The sequence below is a fragment of the Magnolia sinica genome, chromosome 1 (genome assembly GCF_029962835.1).
Source record: "Magnolia sinica isolate HGM2019 chromosome 1, MsV1, whole genome shotgun sequence".
Lineage (NCBI taxonomy): Eukaryota > Viridiplantae > Streptophyta > Magnoliopsida > Magnoliales > Magnoliaceae > Magnolia > Magnolia sinica.
In genome coordinates, this window is record NC_080573.1 from 46,233,255 (window position 1) to 46,253,933 (window position 20,679).

Consider the following 20,679-nt stretch of genomic DNA (forward strand, 5'->3'; position numbering starts at 1 on the left):
CCTACCCAAGAGCTGCAAAAGGCCCAACTTCAAGCCAGAATATCCAAACAGTGGTGGTCCACCCGACGGAAAATGCAAACATTACACAGTAGCAGCGTGAGTGTATATGGGCAGCGTTCCGCAGGTGTGTAGACTTAGCAAACCTCCTAGCATGAGATATTGAGCAACAAAATAAGACAGAACAGCCATGAGATACATGTATCAGAAGGGAAAGAACTCACTGCTGCATGCATTTATTGGGCTTACCTTCATCTGTTTAATATAATAATAACAAATGGCCTTTGCTCCTACCTCCCACTATTTCCATCTCAAAAAGACCTCCTTCCTCTTTACTCCTAACCCACCACAAAATCACCCCTCTTTTCTCTTAACGTGAAAGGAAATAGTAAGTACCAGTACTTCACTCGCATGACGTGGATCCTGTCTACTTTTGTGCTACCATCATGGGGTTGTCTGTATTAAGAAACCATCGCCAAGGGTGGCCCATACCCATTCCTGTGCGACTTCTGCCATCTCCATGCAATCCGCAGACTCTCTTGGAGGTCCGTGTACTGGGCTGACCAGTTCAGCTCACGGTTAATCTTGGAGGGGTTGCTGTAGACTTCAGCGTAGTCGCCAGGCCGGCGGCTGAGGTAGTCAACTTGAATTTCGACCCCGGTGGCTTTCTTACACGCTTCCACAAATTCTTTCACTGATCTACCTGATCACCACAGACAAACAATCTTTAGATTTTTCACCAGAATTTAGGTAGCTCCATAAAGCTCTACTCTCTTGAGGACAAAAGATACTGAATTGTTTTTTTAAGGTAACACTACCAGGGATTGAACCCTGGATCACTTACACTACTACATTGTCTCTACCAGCTCATCTAACGAGCGGGAGACCAGACTGAATTCGGAGGGAATAACATGTGGGGATCCACCTTTCTGTTGTCCAGACCGCCATCATTTGGCGGGACTAATCATCAATGGTCTGGATGAAAAAAGTCACCTCCATCGAAAATACTATATATATATATATATATATATATATATTTTTCCTTAGAACTAATGAATTTAATTTTAAAAAGGAGAATAAAAACTTGGAGGGAGAATGAATTCCAACAAAAAAAAAAAAAAACACACTGATGAGGAAGATCCTCTAGCCAGGACAACAGCCATGATATTGCCATCTCTACAAGAATGGACAAAGCCATGCGTTTATCCTAGACGTTAGAGAGGACTTCGTCAAAATTTAAGAAGAGAAACCACGGGATATTTCTTGCAGTAAAAGACCATGGGAAACCTTCAAGGAATCGTCCTCTGTTGGTTGATGGCCTGCAACTGGGCAGTCCACACAACGGCCCATGGGAATGGCATGCCGTAAAGGCCGTTACGTAAAGGTAACGGTGGCAACTGTTACACGTTACGGGGTCGTAACGGCCGTAACAACTGTTATGGAAAAAAATTACTAGTTACCACCATGAACGACCCGTTATGTCAATGTAAAGGCCGTAATAGCCCCATAATGGCCTGTTACAGGGCAGACATGTTTGTTGGATTTTTTTTTATTTTTTTTTTCAACATTATAGGGCAGATATAGATATTTCGAGTTTTTTTTTTTTTTTTTTCCAATAAAAAAGCTGAACATAACGGCCGTTACAGGGATTGTAACAGCCATTACAACCCAAATTGTAAAGGTAACAGTGGTGGCCATTATACCCACAATTACCATTACGGAATACCTTGCCCATGGGACAAAATCCACCAGTTCAAGAGTTTCCGGTGGAGAAATTTTTGTGGCTTGACCCATCAATGATGGATGCCCACCACACGAATGGTCTGGATTAGTGTTTTAAATAGCATCCGTAGGGTAGCTACGAGGTTACGTAGCATTAGCAAATAGCGCAAATCCCCTGTAGTGTACATAGCGTATGTAGTGTACGCGCGTAGCATAGCGCTGCAGTGTATGCATCATATTTTTCCTATTTTTAAATTAAAAAATAGAAGTATCGTGTAAACTTCTACACACTACAGAGGGCTGAACGCTACGCAAGACACTACTTACCGTTATTTAAAACACTGGTCTGGATTACATAAAGCTGGGCGGGCCCCTACCTTGGTTGTCGGTTGAGCAAGAAAGCCATTTTCTTGCCCAATTGCTGTATGCTTCTAATAAAAATTAAATAAATAAAAAAAAAAACCAAGAGCCTATATGCTATCTCTATGCACACCCATGATCAAAGAAAAACAGGGTAGAAAGATCAGAAAAGTGAGAGCTGTGAATGATGAAAGAGCTATTTTGATGACCTTTTCCTGTGCCGACATTGTATATGCCAACTTTCTTGGGTTTCGCCTTGCGAAGAGCTTTAACGTGAGCATCAACTAGATCTGTGACATCAATGTAGTCTCTTATACAAGTTCCATCAGCTGTGTGGTAATCTGTTCCTTTAACCTACAATTTGCCAAAAGAAATTAGATTTACCAAAACAAAATAAAACAAAGGAGAGAGATTAGCCAGCAGAGAAGATAACATGGGTTCCATGTTGGAGTATTCAAGGCATCAGGATGTTCAACAGCATCCTGAAGCCCAGTCCACACAAGTAAGTCCATGGTCTGGCGGTAGGGACTGTTGATATCATGAACCCCACCATGAATGGGGGATGCCCCAAACTATCCCATCAGTCGTATACAAACAGAAGTTAATAGGGGGGAAAAGTAATAAGAGGTCAAAGAATAGAGGGCTAAGATCTCTCAGTATGGAAGACTTTTGTAGAGTATATGCCCCAACCATCATGCTTCCATCAGATCAACATCCTGGATCAATGAATCATGGGCCAACTTGTACAGGCTAACCTGTCAAGGAACCAGATACCTTTTGCGTATGAATAAACATGGGAAGGTGGTCAGCAATCAATACCTTAAGCCCAGGAATAACCCCCAACGCAGCATCAAAACATGCACCAGATATCCGGCCATGTTCACGCAATTCAGGTCTGGGAGCTTCCCCTAATGCTCCTTCTGGATCTGATCCAATTACATTGAAATATCTGCCAATACGCATAAAACAAGTATCAGTTTATGACCTGCATCTCTGATGAGTAGTTTTGCTCAATATAAAATCCAAATAAAACAAATTATTGCACAAACTTTATTCAAAACAGGAAGAGAAATGCCAGTGTGACATGTGCAAGTGAGATGGTGAAGGGGACCTCACATGAGGTGGCAAGGCACATGTGCAAGACAGGCCATTTATCAGGTCAAATGCCCTGGCCCAGAAATCAGGGTAGTACACTCATCAGGTGGGCCAAACGATATGAGAAATTCAGAAAAATAAAAACTGTTAACAGTCTGCATTCAATGCACACTGATGGCGCGCCTAATGATTGGACCAACTTTCCAGGCCAGGACATGTTCTAAGTGGCGAGTGGTCCTTACCTAATGAATGGCCCTGACCTCAGACATGCAATGTCCATGTGTATCTGACGATGCCCCTTCACCATCTCACTCATGCAAGTCCCATCAGCAGGGTTCATGCTTGACATTTGACAGAGAGCTTTCATGAAATCTTTTGATGATAGGGTACAAAATGTGTATATGCTCAGGGTACCAGTATCAGCAATAGTGCATGTGTAACTAAAGGAGAAATGATCCAGTGCTCTCAGATCATTGTAAGTTATAGTGCTCCTAGTTTAATTGGCTCACTTGGACAGTCCAATAGATCAATCTGAACTGCCAATAGGGCTGTACATCAAGCTGAGCCGAGTCGAGGTGGGCCAAGCTCAGCTTGACTAGTCCATGCTATACTCGAGTTCGAGATCGAGCTCGAGCTCGCCCTCGAGCTCAACATTGAAGCTTGGCTTGTTTGCCAAAGCTTTCGAGTCGAGCTAGTGGTTCGAGTCGAGTCGAGTTTACCTCGGTAGGGTAAGGGAAAGAAAAAGAGGGAATGGGGACGGGTAGGGTCGGGTAGGGTTTTTTAGTAAAAACTTTTTAGTTTTAACTTTTTTAAAAAAAAAACTTAAGTATATAGATTATATATATTTAATATTAATATAATATATATAATATATATTATTAAAAAATATTACTCGAGTCGAGTTGAAATACACCATGGTCGAACTTGGCTTGAACTCAACTCGAGCTTTAGTAAACAAGCTTGACTCGCCTTGAATTGGCCTTTCAAGCCGAGTCAATCTGAGCTGAGTCGAGCCGAGTCGAGCGAGTTTTTCGAGCTAGCTTGACTCATGTACAGGCCTAACTGCCAATTAAGTTCACGACAATCAGAACACATGGCCTACCATGGGAAAAAAAAAAATCACATTGATTGGATATTCCATTCCAGCATGTTAGCCATGAAATGTGCACTGAACCTAATGAACAGCCTAGATCAATGGATTGGACTCCCTCCCCGTCAGGTTAGCAACCGACCTGATGTAGTTACCAACCTGATGGGGTTAAGGGTACAAATGCATGGACAAGTTAGGGCTGTGATGAGCCCCTTGCCAGGACTAGCCAACAGACCTTTAGCTCACACCAAACTCAGCCTAAAGAGGGCCAGCCCACTCATTTGCACCCTTGCTTGGGCAGTATGGAAGTATTTCATAGAAGAGATCCGGCATTAAGATGATCCAGCTTATTTTCTTTCAGCCTATGCCTGCCTGCGGATGATGATGACAATGCTTTATTTATAGGCTAAAATCATTTAACAAGGCTGATTTATTAAATTGCCATTTCAAAAAATAAAAATAAAAAGAAAAAAGAAAAAAATGAAAGAAAGAAAAGAAAAGAAAAGAAACAGTATTGCTCCCATGTCATCATGACCTTAACAACATGAGTATATGCTGTAAACCATCTCATGGCAATGGCCAAAAAGCCAATGGAATTTGCAAAAAATCTGAACTTGCCAAGGGACTCAAGGTTCACAAATTCACTAGATTGAAGCCTCTCATCAGGCGGATGCCACTACGTTGATGCCCTGGCCCAAAATCAGGCCACTATGGCCGTGGGTGTTGAAAAGAAAAGGAAGATTAAAAGCATTGACCAATAGTCTACCTTCAATGTGGATGTGTTGCACACCAGATGAACTTCCAGCCTGAGTTTCAGCCAGGGCATCTGGTTTGACCAGCCTGATGTATAGCTTGAGTCTTTGCACGTTGTCTACAGGTGGCAGCAAGTCCATTTGCAAGTTCCAACTTGCAAGTCCCTGTTGTATTTCTTAGCATGCATTATTGGTTTATTGAGTGTTTTTGGGCTGATGAATCATTTCCCAAAATTAATCAACTCCTTTTCTGCCTCTACTGATCATCACTTATCAGGAAACAAGGATCACAAGAAAGAACTAATGTATGAGGTAAAGAAGTCCCAGATTTTAAGACTTCTAGTGTCATTTAATCCAACAGGATTAACCATCCTTCAACCTCTGACTAGATAAGTTGGCTGTGCAAAAATATACAAATGTGGTTTGAATCAGTGATTTAAATAACGATAGTAAAGGCCAATATATCTGCAGATGCTATCGATGTCAAATGTGGCCAATGTTGTATGTACAGGGCAAGTTTTTAAATGGGGATTTGGTTGGGGAGTGGATTTCGACCACTTCAAATTTTTAGAAAGAAAAAATTTTAATTATTTAAAATTTCAAAAATGCAAAAATGCAAAAATAAAACATAAACTGTTTTTTTTTTTTTTTAAATGGCACTATTTCATGAAAAAAGTATTAATTTTTTTCTTTATGGATGAACGTTGACAAGTGATTTCTTGCATTTTTAATAAAAAATTATTTTCCGGAACTTGAAGAATAATGAAAAAATAAAAATTCTATACTTTTAAAAAATAATTATTTTATTTCATAATCATGTATACATGCATGCATGGATCATGTATGCATGTTTGTATGCATGTATGGATGGATGTGTTATGAATGTATGGAATATGGATGGATCATGTGTGCATGTTAGTGTATGCATGCATGCATGCATGGATGTATGTATGTATGCATGCATGGAAGGATGCATTAGTGTATGTATGCATGAATGGATGGATGGACGGATGGATGGATGGGTGGTTGGATGGACGGATGGATGGATGGATAGTTGGATGGACGGAAGGCTGGATGGTTGGATAGATGGATGTGGATCATGTATATGTATTTGTATGCATGGATGAATGTATTAGTGTATGTATGCATGAATGATGGATGTATTAATGTACGTATGCATGGATGGATTGATGAATGTATTGGTGTATGAATGGATGGATGGATGCATGGATGTATGTATGCATGCATGCAATGATGGGAGGATGTATAATTGTATTTTTTTAAAGATATTTTTTTTTTCGTGTATGTATGGATGGATTCATGCATGTATGGAAAGATGGATGGATAGGATGGCTAGAGATGCATGTATGCATGCATGAATTAAATGGGTGGATGGACTTATTAGCATATGTATGCATGGATGGATTATTAATGTGTGTATGTATGGGTAGACATGCATGGATTTATGAATGTATGTACACATGCATGGATGGATGACTTTTTCTTAAGTGATTATTGTGCTCCTAATAATATTATTGGGAAAATAACTTATGTTGGTTATTATTGCACTGATTTTTTTACAACAGCACGTGCTTTAGCCCCCTATTAAATGGAAATTTATTATGTATGATTCTTTTTTTGCAATTTTTTTTCCTAAATATGTAAATATGTTGATTGAGGCCTTAAAGCCTATAAAAGGAGAAATAAGGCTAGGGTGGGGCCCACAAGTCAACTGACCACTTTTAAAAGCTAAAATGAGTGGTGTGGTTGGGCCCCCTTGAGCCCAGCATCACACATGTGCTTTTCGTTAAGAAAAGTTGATGGCCGGGGTATTTTAGTAATACGTATTTTCTGTAAATCAGCCTAGTAGTCTTTATTTAGTTTTTTTTTTTTTTCTTTGGGGAAGAGGACATTGTAATTTGGTTTTTGAAGAAAAGAAAAGAGCTTTCTTTGGGTGTATGGCTGGTAGAGGTGTCAATTCCTCTCCTTCGTCTTGGTGTTGATTCCAAGATCATCATTGGTTTTGATTCCATGGTGAAACATATCTCTTTCCCTCTAATCTTCTATAATCTTCTTCTCTTCTTACTTTCACATCTTCTATTTCAACCATTGAATGTCATTTGTTTTTCTTTATTTCTGAATTTAGACAAACCCATTGACCCTCAAAGATCATCTAAAGGTCCCATCCAAGATTTTTAAAGTTGTGAACCTTCAAATCCCTGGACTATTCAAATCCCATTCACATCCATACCCTAATATGGAGGTTGGGTTTTCCCAACTCCACAGGGCTAGAAAAAGCTCTATTTGTTTCCCTAGCCCTTCTCTCTCTATATATATAAACCCTAAGCACCCCTCTCCATTTCTTCTTTACCTTAAACCCTAGATCTGTTGCTTCCTAAATTTTCAGATTTCTTTTATCTTTATTATTCAGTCCCAAATTCTTCCATCCCCTATTATTAGGTTTCTAGTTACCTGTTGGCATCAATATGCATCAACTTTGTTATTCTAGCTGCCCATCCGTTATCATATGTGTATTTTAGCATTTCCCAATGTTTCACTGAAAAATTCCACCTTTTTTCCTATGTTTCCCTCAGTCAGTGATGCATTTACTGGTATCGGTGATATCAGATCTAGGGTTTAAGGGAAAGAAGAAATAAAGAGGGGTGCTTAGGGTTTTATATATATAGAGAGAGAGAGAAGGGCTAGGGAAACAAATAGAGCTTTTTCTAGCCCGAATTCTTCCATCTGCTATTATTAGGTTTCTAGATACCTGTTGGCATCAGTCTGCATCAACTTGTTATTCTAGCTGCCCATCCGTTATCATATATGTATTTTAGCATCTCCCAATGTTTCACTGAAAAAATCCATCTTTTTTCCTATGTTTCTCTCAGTCAGTGATGCATTTACTGGTATCGGTGATATTGGTACATGTTTTCATATCCGCAGTTAGCGATATGTAATGATACCGATACTACACTAGTCCAAGTGTTTAATCATGTCCAAGGTGTCCCAAAACGGTTACGTATCGGCCGTAACGGCCGATACGTAACGGTAACGGTGGTACCCCGTTTCGGGGTCGTATCGGCCGAGTCCATATTCTATACACGTAACGGCTGTTACGGGCCTTCAAAAAATAAAAAATAAAAATAAAAATACCTGTTTTCCTTTATTTTCTTCTTCTTCTTCTCTTTCTTCTTCTTCTTCTTCCTCTTCTTCTTCTTCTTCTGCGGCTGCGGCTGCGGCCCGGGCTGAGTTTGAGGCTGCAACTGAGGCTACGGCTGCGGCCCCGGCTGCGGCCTTCTTCCTCTTCTTCTTCTTCTTCTTCTTCTTCTTCTCTCTCTCTCTCTCTCTCTCTCTCTCTCTCTCTCTCTTCTTTCCCTCTTTCCCTCTTTTTTCTTCTCTCTTCTTTCCCTCTTTTCTTTTCGGTTTCCCTCTCTCTTTTTTTTTTTTCAGGCGTACCGCGCACCAGCTAGGGTACGTGTCACGCTAAGACGAGCGCTGACACTCCTCGAGCTCCGAGTTGTACGAACGGTTCAAAGGAGATCAAAGTTATATGGGCTCCACAGTGATGTATTTATTACATCTACACCGTTCATCTATTTTCAGAGATCATTTTAGAGCACTACCCAAAAAATGAATTATATCCAAGGATCATTTGGACCGCACCAAAAATAGCAGCGGAGATAATATTTTCACCGTAAAACAATTCTTAGGGCCCACGGTAACGTTTATTTTCCATCCAATCTGATTTGATCAGACCTGAGTGGCCCCACCATGATGTATATATTTTATCCATGTCGTCCATCCATTTTGTCACGTCATTTTACATCAGGATCTAAAAAATTAATAATATCCAAATCTCATGTGGACCACACCATAGGAAACAGTGGTTATAGAATGCTCACCATTAAAAATTTCTTAAGGTCCATTGTAATGTTTATTTTCAATCTAACCTATTAATTGGGTCACACTGACGTGGATGAAGAGAAAACACACATGTCAGCTTGATCTAAAACTTTTGTAGCCCCCCAATAAATTTTTAATGGTAAACGTTTAATTAGTGTTGTTTCTTATGGTGCAGTCCACTTGAGCTTTGGATGTGCATCATTTTTGGGCTCATGGCCTAAAATTATTTGGCAAAATGGATGGACGATGTGGATATAACACATTCATCACGGGTGGGGCCTAAAAAACTTTGACACGTGTGTTATACTTCACAATCCGAGTCCCGCCTAATTTGAGCCTTAAAAAATTGTACACGAGACATATATTAACTTAAAATTTAGCGATTAAATTATGAACTGCAATTGCTAACTCACAATGCCAAAATCAAATTGTTTGAATAGTTTTAATTGTTAATTTGTAGACTTTTATTTTTTAAAATAGGGTCTTTTGATTATTTTTTTCATGATTCACTATCCAATAAATGTTCACCAATTCATAAGTGGGATAATGACAATAAATTGCATGAATTTGAGGCCGATTTGGTGTATAGATTGGTCCTTCAAGTCAGCCCCAAATTGGCAACGCCATCTACCTGAATTTAATTTCATTTTTTTAAAGAACTATTGGGAGAAATGATATCAAGTTGTTAAGTATATAAATTAAATACTTAGAAAATTAAATATATAAATTTTGTAGTCAAATTCAGGTTATCTGGTTCATAAATTCATTAGACAGTCCGATACAACTTCTCACCAAAGAGTGGACCGTTACACCACTATAAACATGTTCCAATTTATAAATGAATGCATATTTGGAATGCTTAGAATATTCCGGATTTAATCCATATTTTTTCATATTTTTTGGCAAAAAAAAAATTTGTACCGTTACGGACCATTACGCCCCCGTATCGCCGTTACGCCTCCGTATCCGTATCGGTTTCGGAAGGCACCGTTACACCAACCGATACCGATACGGGACACCTTGATCATGTCCCTTTCAACCAATCCTGATGTTTTTATTGTAAATTTCATCATTTCCCATTGTTTCCCTCAAACAATGATACATTCCGCAAAACACAATATTTACCATGCAAAACCAGATATATTTACATATTCCAAGGTGCAATGCATGCATTGATACCGATATTTAAATCATTGGTTTGAAGAAATTTTGCATTAGATGAGGTACAATATGATGCTTGATCCAAAGAAACAGCCCTATTTTGTAAAAAAACGAGCAATGCCACATGGGGCCCTATCTTTTTTTTCACTAAATGAAACAATTTATTTGGTGGGCCTATCACGGCATGGGCTATACTAAATTTCTCCCTATAAGATTATCCTAGCCAGCTGATGGTAATGGACAATCACCACCAGTGATCCACATATAACAGGTGCCCAACCAGACAGGATGCGGGAAATTATTGGCTCTCTTATCCACCATGAGCCACGCCATATGAACATTTGGAATACACATGTACAGCTTATTAGTCTAAGCAAGTTGCTCGAGAAGACATTTTCTTACCCCGCCTTAGAAATGGAAGAATTTTGGAGGAAACAGAACAGCCAACAGAGAGAGAGCAGTCATCAAGAAGTAAAACATCTACCAGGAACAAGAATCATCTTGTGAGAAAGAGGTCTGAAATTTGGGAATCTTAAACAACCAACCTTAGAATCATGACAGCCATGTCTGATTTCGTCGAGAAATCTAAGATGATATCCTCTGCCATTTTCTTGGCTTTTCCATATGGGTTAATAGGAACCTGCATTGGCAAATTACAGAGATCAGTCATAAGATGTCAACTTCAAACAGCTTGAATTACATACCAGAATATTTCTTCATCCACACCCAGTAATTCAAAGCAAATGTGCCAGAACATTTTGGGTTCATTCAGAACCAGTTCAGGAAGCGCTCCTGTTTTTTGTAGTTCCAGAAGCAGGTGGCTCTGCCAACAACAGTTCGCTATCCACTGTTGTCCAGCAGCAGCACCCCTTACATTTCCAAAACAGTAGCCTCTGTATAATTGAAGGAATGCACCTATGGAAATGCAACAAGCACTGTGTTGGAACTACAGCCCAAATACTAAATACTGAGCTGTAGCAAGTGAACCCACTTGCCCCTGGGACGACATGAAATAGGAGTGATCCTATTTTTCTCCCCCAAACAGGCCCTTAGAGTCGCAAACAATCAAATGGCATTCTGCACTCACCTGAGGAGTTTCTTCTGTAATAGGCATTTTCTCAGGCTCTCCATAAGTAGCACAAGTACTAGAATAAATCAATGTATTTACACCATGTGCCGCCATAGCCTCTAGAACTACCAAGGTATTTGATGTAATATTGTGATAATACCTGTGGCACAATTTGGCAGTGTCAACAATAAAAAGGCATTTCATATGAAAGCATGGGGAGGACTTCCTCTTATCAGCAGTATACAAAAATCAATAGAAAATAGGAGTGCAGTCATCGATTTATTCCAAATAAAAAAATAAAAAATAAATCTGTAGATACATGGTTTACACAGTAATATTTTAGCATTTAATTGAGTTTCAGAGACATTTTGATTGGATGAAAAAGTAACACTTATTACACACAAGCACACATACGGGTGTGCTTGTGCAGACACACATCTTGCGGCCAGAGAGCATTACCATACAGTCACTCATGCGGCATCCATGCAAGGCAATCCGTATGAACAAAATGCAGTACAATTTTGGATGGAGCATAGCCCAAAATTCATGCAGATTGGACAATCTTAAAACTCCTGATTTCACTCATTGAATTTGGACCCCTGAACATTTCCGGATTGCCATTCAGTATGATTTTTCAGGCAATTACGATCCACAATGGACTGACAATTCAGACAGATCATATTGGTGTCATGTATGCTACAAGTTGCATGTTCTGATATATTGTGCATGCATGACAAGTGGAGTTGCACGTTTAGGGCAGGAATTCGATTTTTTACCATTGTACTTCGTGGTGTATCAGGTCTGCAGGGTCTACCATGCACAGACCATAACATGTACCCATCTCCAATTTACATAGCCTTTTATAATACTGTGATAAAAGAAATAGTATTGCAAAAAGAAACAGAAATATGGACCATGGAGTGTCAGCAACTTGTCATCAATAGGTTCATTCCGAACACAATGATATGAGGGGACCAAGATGCAGTAACCCTAGATGTTCTAGAAAACATTAGAATTAAGTTAGAAAGTGAATCACAAGGAGCTGAGTGGAATCAAAACATGAAATTGTACACATTATTAAAAAATTCTGAAAACATAAGATATAGCCAAATCAACTGTACTCATCGTTTGACATTGGTCTTTTGTCAACTTATTTCATTCCGTAGTATTTCTATGTAGAATCGAACCATGAAGAACAACCAGAAAATTCATATACTGGGAAGTAGTCACTCTTGGAATTCCCTTAAGTTCCATTTTCAGCTAAACACATAGATCTGCTAACAATCTTGAAACCCTAGGTTGTTCCTTTTTTCTCTTTTTTTTTTTGAAATGTAACATGGACTTGAACCCATGACCTCAATGTTGAAATGCACTCTGTTTACCACTGACCCATGGGTTGGAACCCTAGGCCGTTCCATTTTCAGAAAATCATATTCTTGCCTGATAGGATTTAAGTTGGATCCCACTTGGACCATAAGATTTAAAATAACAAAATTATAGATTCTACCAACAAAGGGATAAAAAAAGTAAAGAAGAGATTAGCGTTTTGCTTTATCATATATAAGGCTATTCAGCATTAGGATTTGTTATTGTGGACTGATTGCTGTCTTTTCTTTCTAGAACATAAAATGTGGGATCAATTTGGGGATTTGGAATTTTAGACCCTTGTCTCTTATCAAAGTTGAACTTTCCTCATATTCTACCTGAGCAAACATGACATGCTTTTGACTTGCTTATACTTGGATTCACATTTTTTTATTTTTTTTTTCGCTTTCTGCTGGAACTTTTTGAGATCACCGGAAAATTGTTTTGGAGTCGTTGGGAATAGTGTCGAATGCTGGAATTTGTATTTTGGAGGTTGAATTATTGTCCTAGCTGCTGGAAAATGACATATCACTGCTGAAGACAGTTCTAAGGATTCCTAGTTGCACAAAATCGATTCCCAGTTATAAAAAATTTATCTGCATTCTGGAAATTATTTAAATTGCTGGAGATTGGGAAGTTCGGTCTATCAATTATTTCCAGCCTTATTGGAGAAAAAAATTAGTTGTGATCTATCCCATATATTTGATTTGAAGTCGAATCAATCAACCGGTACCATCAACCTGTTAGATTGATCCCACATCAGTCAGCCAGAAGTCAAAGGTGCAAATCAAATGGTAGTGACCTGAAGCCGAAAGATGCGATTTGTCTTTCATAATTGGAAAAAGGAACGAAATAAGAACAAGCAAAAAAGAATTCAAGAAATAACTGCAAACAAGACAAACCCAGTTGCTTTTTGTCTTGCAAAACTCAGGTTAAAAGAGTAGAACTAATAAGAATTATTGAGGCTTTCTGGAAGACAATCTACATACCTAAGAGGTTCAAGGGTGCTCTCCCCCACATAAGCAACAGCTGCAAAATGCATCACAGCATCAAATGCATTTTCTGCAAATATCTTGTTCACCTGAATACTCTTTAAGGAAATATCAAGTTTTAATGTCCATTTCAATATGCAAAAAGATGATGCCATGAACATGTTCGTTTTGTCTATGATCTATGATATTAGGATACAGCTTTTGCATCCCCCAAATCAGCATAGATAAACTGAAGTCTCCCAGGTTGTGGAAATTTCCCCTGAAGAACCTTAACAGCACCGAGGTTTCCTCGAGAAAGATTATCCTGTCGAAAATGGAGAAAGATTATTGTGTAAGGAAGACTTATTAAATCTTACAATTAATGGTACTGGAAATTAGATAAACGCAAAGAAATTTGAGCACTTCCACAGCTACTAGGAGGAATACACGCTGATTGGCACATGTGGGAGAGATATAGGACATTTATAAGATGGGGCCAACAGTGTCTTCTGTCACAAATCAGGCACATCAATGTATGGTCATCAGTGGCCACATGTAGAAATCAAATGTAGACTATTCGTCAATTCTTTTTCAACCATCCATCCATCTTTTTTCTTTCACATGGCGTGGAGCACTTGATGACCAAACAGGCTGATTCGCCAGAGCTGACTCCTACACTGAACACATGATGAATGACTAGAATTAAAGCAGGATTTGCAAATTGGGATCCTTCTCTGGCAAGTAGTAAGCACATTTCTCTAGAAAGTCATAATCTGATTAGGAGATATCATCATAGCCTTGTCCCAACTATTTGGTAAATCCAATTAAGGATACAAGAAAGAATACGATGGGAGATACCACTATAGTTACTCGGTATGAGTCCTTCAGTAGTCGAAGTGCAGCATGTGAGCCAATGTAACCAGCACCCCCTGTCACTAAGACATGCATTACCCCAGGTTCGCGGCGGGAGAACTGGAAACAAGATGCAAGGTAGAATCAAAATTTGATAGGAGATAACAAACGACATTTAAATGAAAAAATATACTGGAAGTTCGAAACAAAGAAATCCATAAAAAATGCCATTCAAAAACAAAAATCTATAGACATCATGAAATTGTTAGTTATGGTACAGTATATCACTCTTAACTTTACAGGGACATAAAATGACATTACTGCACAGACTTCATGCCTTGAGTCTAATTTCTGAACACATGTTGAAGGTTGGGAGTTAGCGATACATGCTAATATTCACCAAACAACATGTCACACAAAATACAAAGCTTATTCTCAAACTTTTATTAAACTTCAACCATAATAGCAATCGCATGGCCAAAATGGGCTTCAAAGACTTTAACACAAAAAATAAACAAATAAATAAAACCCCAATAAGATGGAAATTACTACACTCCCTCACTTAAACACTAGCCCCTACCAGCCCTAGTGAGGGAAAATTTGACAAATCCACCGTATTCAGTAAGCAATAAGCAATAAATACAAAGTATCTAAAGCTGTCTCCTCCCATCAAGTGGATCCATGTGGACTCCATACATGAAGGCATGCGAACCCCAGACACGTGATCAAGCTGATCCACACAAAGATGGATATGCTTGCATCACACACTTTGGCAGCCATCCTTCATCCATAGTGGGACCATCAGATCAGTGAATCATTTACCCCTCTTGTAAAACCTCAAGGCCACTAATATAGTATCATAGAATTTCTTCAACAAAAAAAAGAAGAAGAAGAAGAAGAAGAAGAAGAAGAAGCAGAAGAAGCAAGAAGAAGCAAGAAGCAAGAAGGAAACTTTGCACTGTTTTAAACATACAAAATTTCATCATTCTTTGTGGTCTTGCACCCAGTATCAAATAAATAAATAAAACAATCGAATGCTAGACGTATAAATAATGGTTACATTGGGACTGTATCAACCATTACATAGAGAAAACAGTCATCACTCCCATTACTCAATATGGGGGTGAATCAATCTATTATGAAAAAATGGGTCGTATCTCCCCATATTGGGGCCGTTATGGGGTCAATATGGCCATTACAGTCCGATAAAGCCAAAAAAGGCCCATTATGAAAGCTTTTTATTTTCTTTTACTCTCATTTCACTCTCGACCGTAATAGAAACAAATGAGAAATACAGTTTGGAAGAAATCCATAAGAAATGAAACATTATCTGGAATAAAAGATAAGAATAGATTTTTCAATCATGGGACTTAGGAATATTTTATCAGCCAACTCCCTTGTTTCCTTGCATTACTGATTTTCCCGCTTCTTTATTCATTTCAACCATCAAGGAAACTTAGAAAATAATTTTAAACTAGATCTAAAGCCTATTTTGATGACCATGACTGATTTTTCCACTTCTTTATTCATTTCAACCATGAAGGAAACTTAGAAAATAATTTTAAACTAGATCTAAAGCCTATTTTGATGACCATAACTGATTTTTCCACTTCTTTTTCTCCTTTCGTTTTTCCATCTTTTTTTTTTTGTCAAATTTATATGTAAGGGGGCCTAATCCACCAAATAATTCTTGATTTGTGCCTAATTAGAGCCTATTTAATTGACTTTCAGTGGGTCAAGTTGACACTGCCTGACAGACATCATTCTTACCAAAGAATGACTCATTACACCATCAAATACATGTACAAAACCAAAAAAGAATACATTTTTGGGATTCCTTACATTTTTATTTTTTAAAGAATTCTACCAATAATTTTTTAGATTTTTTCACAAATAAAAGATTTGGTCATTATGAGGCCATATCAGCTGATACAGCCTGATCATATGACATATACTAGCTGATACCATTATGTAATACCTTTCCAAGAACAGAGATTCATTTTTCAATGATCGACTCCTTGTAGGGACACGATATAAGAAAATACAGGAATGGTGTCATCTACCATCATTCCCCTTTTAGGTTTGGATTTAGAACAAAGTAAAAGACTAAAACACCCTCCTAGACTCGGACAACAATACACTGGGCACATAATCAATAGCAATCCTCTTCACAAGATGACAAAATCACACATTCTCAGGTCACCCCCAATGAAACTCAAAACAACTTTTGATGATGAAAACAGCTGATTTTCTCAATGGAATACTATTCTTTCATGAGTAGAGCTTACAGACAAAGAATCAAACTAATCATACTCGACCTGATACCAATACTGTTGTGGGTCATTCTAACTCATGGAAATGTTCCAGTTTCAGGTGGTGATTGACTCCAAGCATAACTAAAGGACCGGGGACAAGCTAGCCAACTTGGTTTCAGTGGAGTTTCAGTACCAAGATGGACACACAAGTGGTATGATTTAAATTTTGATGTTTCAGGGTACCCCATGGACAAAACCAGATGTCCTTCTTAGTTCTTCCAGCATAAATTGGCTCACACCACTAACAACACAAAAACTGCTTCTGCCTTCGACAATTAGTATGAGACGTGTACAAAATGAAATGCTGAGGGTTATGCTTATAGTGAGATTTTTCTTTGGATTTTTTCTTTTGGAAGATCAATGGGCAGCTATAGTGAGATACTGATCATAGAGATCAACTCCATTGAAAATCAATAAAAATAATGAAAACCAACTGAAAATTCAAGGATGGAGATTTACCGGACTCGTGCCACTAAAATCAGAGGAATGCTTCAGCATGATGACGCAAAGGGAGATCAATATACCAGCCAAAATAACTTTACCAATAACTTGTGGCTTTCGCCTAGAGTCTGAATAATCCATTCCTACATGCACAATATAGTCAGAACCATGAAAAGATTTGAAGTTCAAAACAGATAAGTCGACCAATATAAATGCATGCACAAACACTACACAACAGAACTAGCATTCTCTTATATCAGGTTATCAGTTCCCATTAAATGATAAACACTTCAGAATGTTTGATGGTCCAATGCAGGATATACACTTTTGAAAGCTTGATGGTCCAACGCAATATAGATGACACAAGAATCAACTAAATTCTCCTAACATACACCCCTCAAAAAAGAAACTGATAACAATATATAAGAGAATGGCAGCTTGAATACTGAATGGTTGTGTTTATTTACATATGAGAAAAAGATTGCAGCCCTTCATATCTAACACACCATACTTTTGAGATTGATGATTAAAATTAGTTCTACCATGGATATAAATTACAGATATGCTTGACTGGTAAAAAATAGGGAATAATAACAAAATTGTGAGCATAGAGACTGTCTTGATAATAAAAAAAAAAAAAAAAGTTTCCACACTTGGCAGAAATATATACCCAATTTATACAAACAAAAAAAAAAAAGGCGATATTGTCACTATCTCTTATGAGAGGGGGGAAAAAGGATGTACAAAAAAACATTTCATCAGGCAAAAAAATCTAAGTCAGAAACTGTTTTTGTTCAAGCCAATGAATAAAGAAAGAATTGACTTTATTGAAAAATACTATAAATCCACATCATAACCCTTCTTTATTTAACAATACCAAAAGAAAAAACCATTGTCTTGAACAATAAATTTATGGATTTTCAGTTACAAGCCAAAAGTCATGCGTTTTCTATTTGATAAAAAATTAAAAATCAAAATAAAAAACATTTACACATTTTTTGAAAGGTATTTATTTATTTATTTTTTTTTACACACACTCACGCTAGTGGAATTTCACCACCTATGGGCACTCCAACCCTTGACCGGGTATTTATTTACACACAAATTCACCTGATCAAGAAGTAAATAAAATAAGAGCCAATGCATTTAGCAATGTAAATCTTCTTGTACTAATAATGCCCCATCATAAATAAATCCATCACTTGATACTAAACATTGAAAATCGTGTTTTTTATTACAAGAAAAAAAAAAACAAAACAAATATCCCCAGTTCAAGCAACTGTACAAAGCTCACCTGGAAAAGTCCAAGATCTACTAGCCCTTGGCTGAGCTCTATTCCTACTGGAAGGCAGCATGTGGAACCAAAGCCCGTAGAAATCAATCCCTACTCATTCGTCTTGATGAGACCACAAGATAGGAATGTGTCGGACAACCTAATTATTAAATACCAACTCAAGATCAACCATCATAATTCAAATTTCAAAAGCATAAGAATTCAAAATTTCAACATTGGACAGATAAAAAAAAAAAGCAGCATTTCAATTGCTTTAGTCAACTTCTAAAAAGGAGCCTTAAATTCTCAGACAATACCACTATAAACAGAAACAAGGCCAAAAAAAAAAAAAAAACACTAAGAGATAACAAAGAGAGAGAGAAAGAGAGAGAGAGAGAGAGAGAGAGAGAGAGAGAGAGAGAGAGAGAGAGAGAGAGCAAAACACTTATAAAAGGAAAAGAAAAAAATAAAATCAAAAGAACCAAAATCAAGAGAAAAAAAAAAGATAATTTTATGAAGAAGTCAATTATAAAAGAGGTAGTGTAGAATGCTAGGGTGGAACGTCTGTTAATACTTTCAGTTTGTATATGCGAGCCAATGGATCAATGATCTAAACCTTTGATACTATGGGCCCACTATGGATCTCCCATGCACCAAAAATCTCCCAGTGGAAAATTTTCTAAATGCTTCAACAGATGGCCAACAAATAAGCAGTAAAGATAGAAAATACAGCAACAGCTCACATTCAACAAACAAAAAGGCCAAATATTCTATAGCAAAGATCTATAAATCTGGGGGAATTTGGGTGCATGGGCCATACTCGATGCATTCCATCACATCAATGGTCTGGATCACTGAACCAAGGGCCTACTTGTACACACTGAAAACCTGAAAATAATGTATCACACTTTCAGCCCATGCTTGAATTTCCTCTAGTAATTTGAGAAATGAAAAAGGAAAGGAAGAAAAGAAAAGGAAAAAATAAAATAAAATCAGAAAAGAGACAGGAAAAGGTAGCAAAACCTTAAAAATCAAAATCTTCAAGAAGAAAGTACACCAAATCAAAGATGTAGAGAAAAAGGTTCTGGATTTAAGAAGAATCCAAACAAATTTAAATTCCTGCAGTGAAAATAAAAAAATAAAAAGAAATCCTAGAGATAATAGAAATCAAAATTCTAAGGAACGAAAAAGAACACAAATAAAATTTAAAAAAAAAAAAAAAAAAATTTAAAAAAAAGAAAAAAAAAGAAAAAGAAAACCAAACACAAGAACGAGGATCTTCAGATTCCTGCTGTTATTAGAAAAATGCCTAATATGAAGAATCAGAGAGAGAGAGAATAAAATTTGAAAGTTTCAACATCAAAAGAAACCAGATCAAAATCCTAAGGAACCCAAATTACCGAAAACCCGAAATGATCTTTCGAATTCTGCAGAAAATTGCCCAAATCCGATCGAAATAACAGAGAGAGAGAGAGAGAGAGAGAGAGAGAGAGAGGTTTTTTCAAAAAATAAAATAAAACAGAGCAAAATACAAATAACGTGAGGTTTCAAGATCAAAGGAGCCCAAATAAAAAACCCAGAAATAAAATCCCTATTTGAGAAGAACCCAACAAGGAATTTCATATTCCTGCCGTAGATTGAGAAGAAGAAGGCGATGAACAGAAAGAAAAAACCGAGGTAAGATGGAACAAACCCTATGAGAGAGAAAGCACCTTGAAAGGGGGGGAATCAGTCCTAGGATTCTCGGTGGCGTTTGAGAGAGAGAGATCAGGAGGCCTGCGGGGAGTTTTGATTTCTAATGAGGTGGCCCTTCCCTCCCACGTTCCTTGTTTGAACGTATACGAAAACCGGCCTACCAATCACGACACTGCCTTTTTTCCGTCCTCTCTTATTTCACCGTTTATTCCGCGTTCTTACGTTATACGCAAAAAAACAAAACCAGGCGTGGACCCACCCCACCGCACCCCGCGCCGCCCTCCGATCTAACAACCTCAACAGCCCAACCCCATCAACTGTCCAAGATCGATGGCTCGGGTTGACGAAAGGTGAGTTTGTCACCAACTAAACATCTAGGATCTTCCACCCATTGTGGCTTTAGGTCCACGGCCCACTCACTATTGCCAAATGAACGGTTCAGATCTACTCTAGGTGTGCCATATATGCAGAATTGACTTGGATGCACGAACGATGGAATCTCTCTTCCCATGCCCCTCAACCCGCTCTTTTCTACTCTTCTTTTTTTTTTTTTTTTTTTTAATTCATTAATAGTACGACTACGACCCACCTGAATGATCCGGATCGTTAATTTAA

The 20,679-nt window shown here is 37.9% G+C and overlaps 1 protein-coding gene across 2 annotated transcripts; it reads right to left on the reverse strand.

Moving 5' to 3' along the window:
* Positions 1-199: 199 nt before the first annotated feature.
* On the reverse strand, positions 200-20,234 carry LOC131247983 (probable UDP-arabinose 4-epimerase 3). Of its 2 annotated transcripts, none has more exons than XM_058248008.1 (11): positions 20,082-20,234; positions 18,391-18,529; positions 17,115-17,239; positions 14,347-14,460; positions 13,706-13,813; positions 13,507-13,598; positions 11,171-11,312; positions 10,629-10,723; positions 2,899-3,028; positions 2,289-2,433; positions 200-700 (listed from the first exon to the last, which is right to left on the reverse strand). In XM_058248008.1, the coding sequence occupies exons 2-11, from the start codon at positions 18,449-18,451 to the stop codon at positions 459-461; spliced, it is 1,254 nt and encodes a 417-aa protein (XP_058103991.1). In that variant the 5' UTR covers positions 18,452-18,529; positions 20,082-20,234; the 3' UTR covers positions 200-458. The 2 variants fall into 2 exon arrangements, with proteins under 2 accessions (XP_058103991.1, XP_058103999.1); XM_058248016.1 differs by having other exon boundaries at positions 20,063-20,196.
* Between the last annotated feature and the right edge of the window lie 445 nt (positions 20,235-20,679).

Bases quoted from the DNA above. Each gene is read 5' to 3' on its own strand.
- LOC131247983 (XM_058248008.1), bottom strand. From the start codon at position 18,451: ATGCTGCCTTCCAGTAGGAATAGAGCTCAGCCAAGGGCTAGTAGATCT. The intron at 11,313-13,506 runs GTATGTAGATTG...ATTGTGCCACAG, and splicing joins AGCACCCTTGAACCTCTTAG to GTATTATCACAATATTACAT. The intron at 2,434-2,898 runs GTATTGATTGCT...GGCAAATTGTAG, and splicing joins GGGTTATTCCTGGGCTTAAG to GTTAAAGGAACAGATTACCA.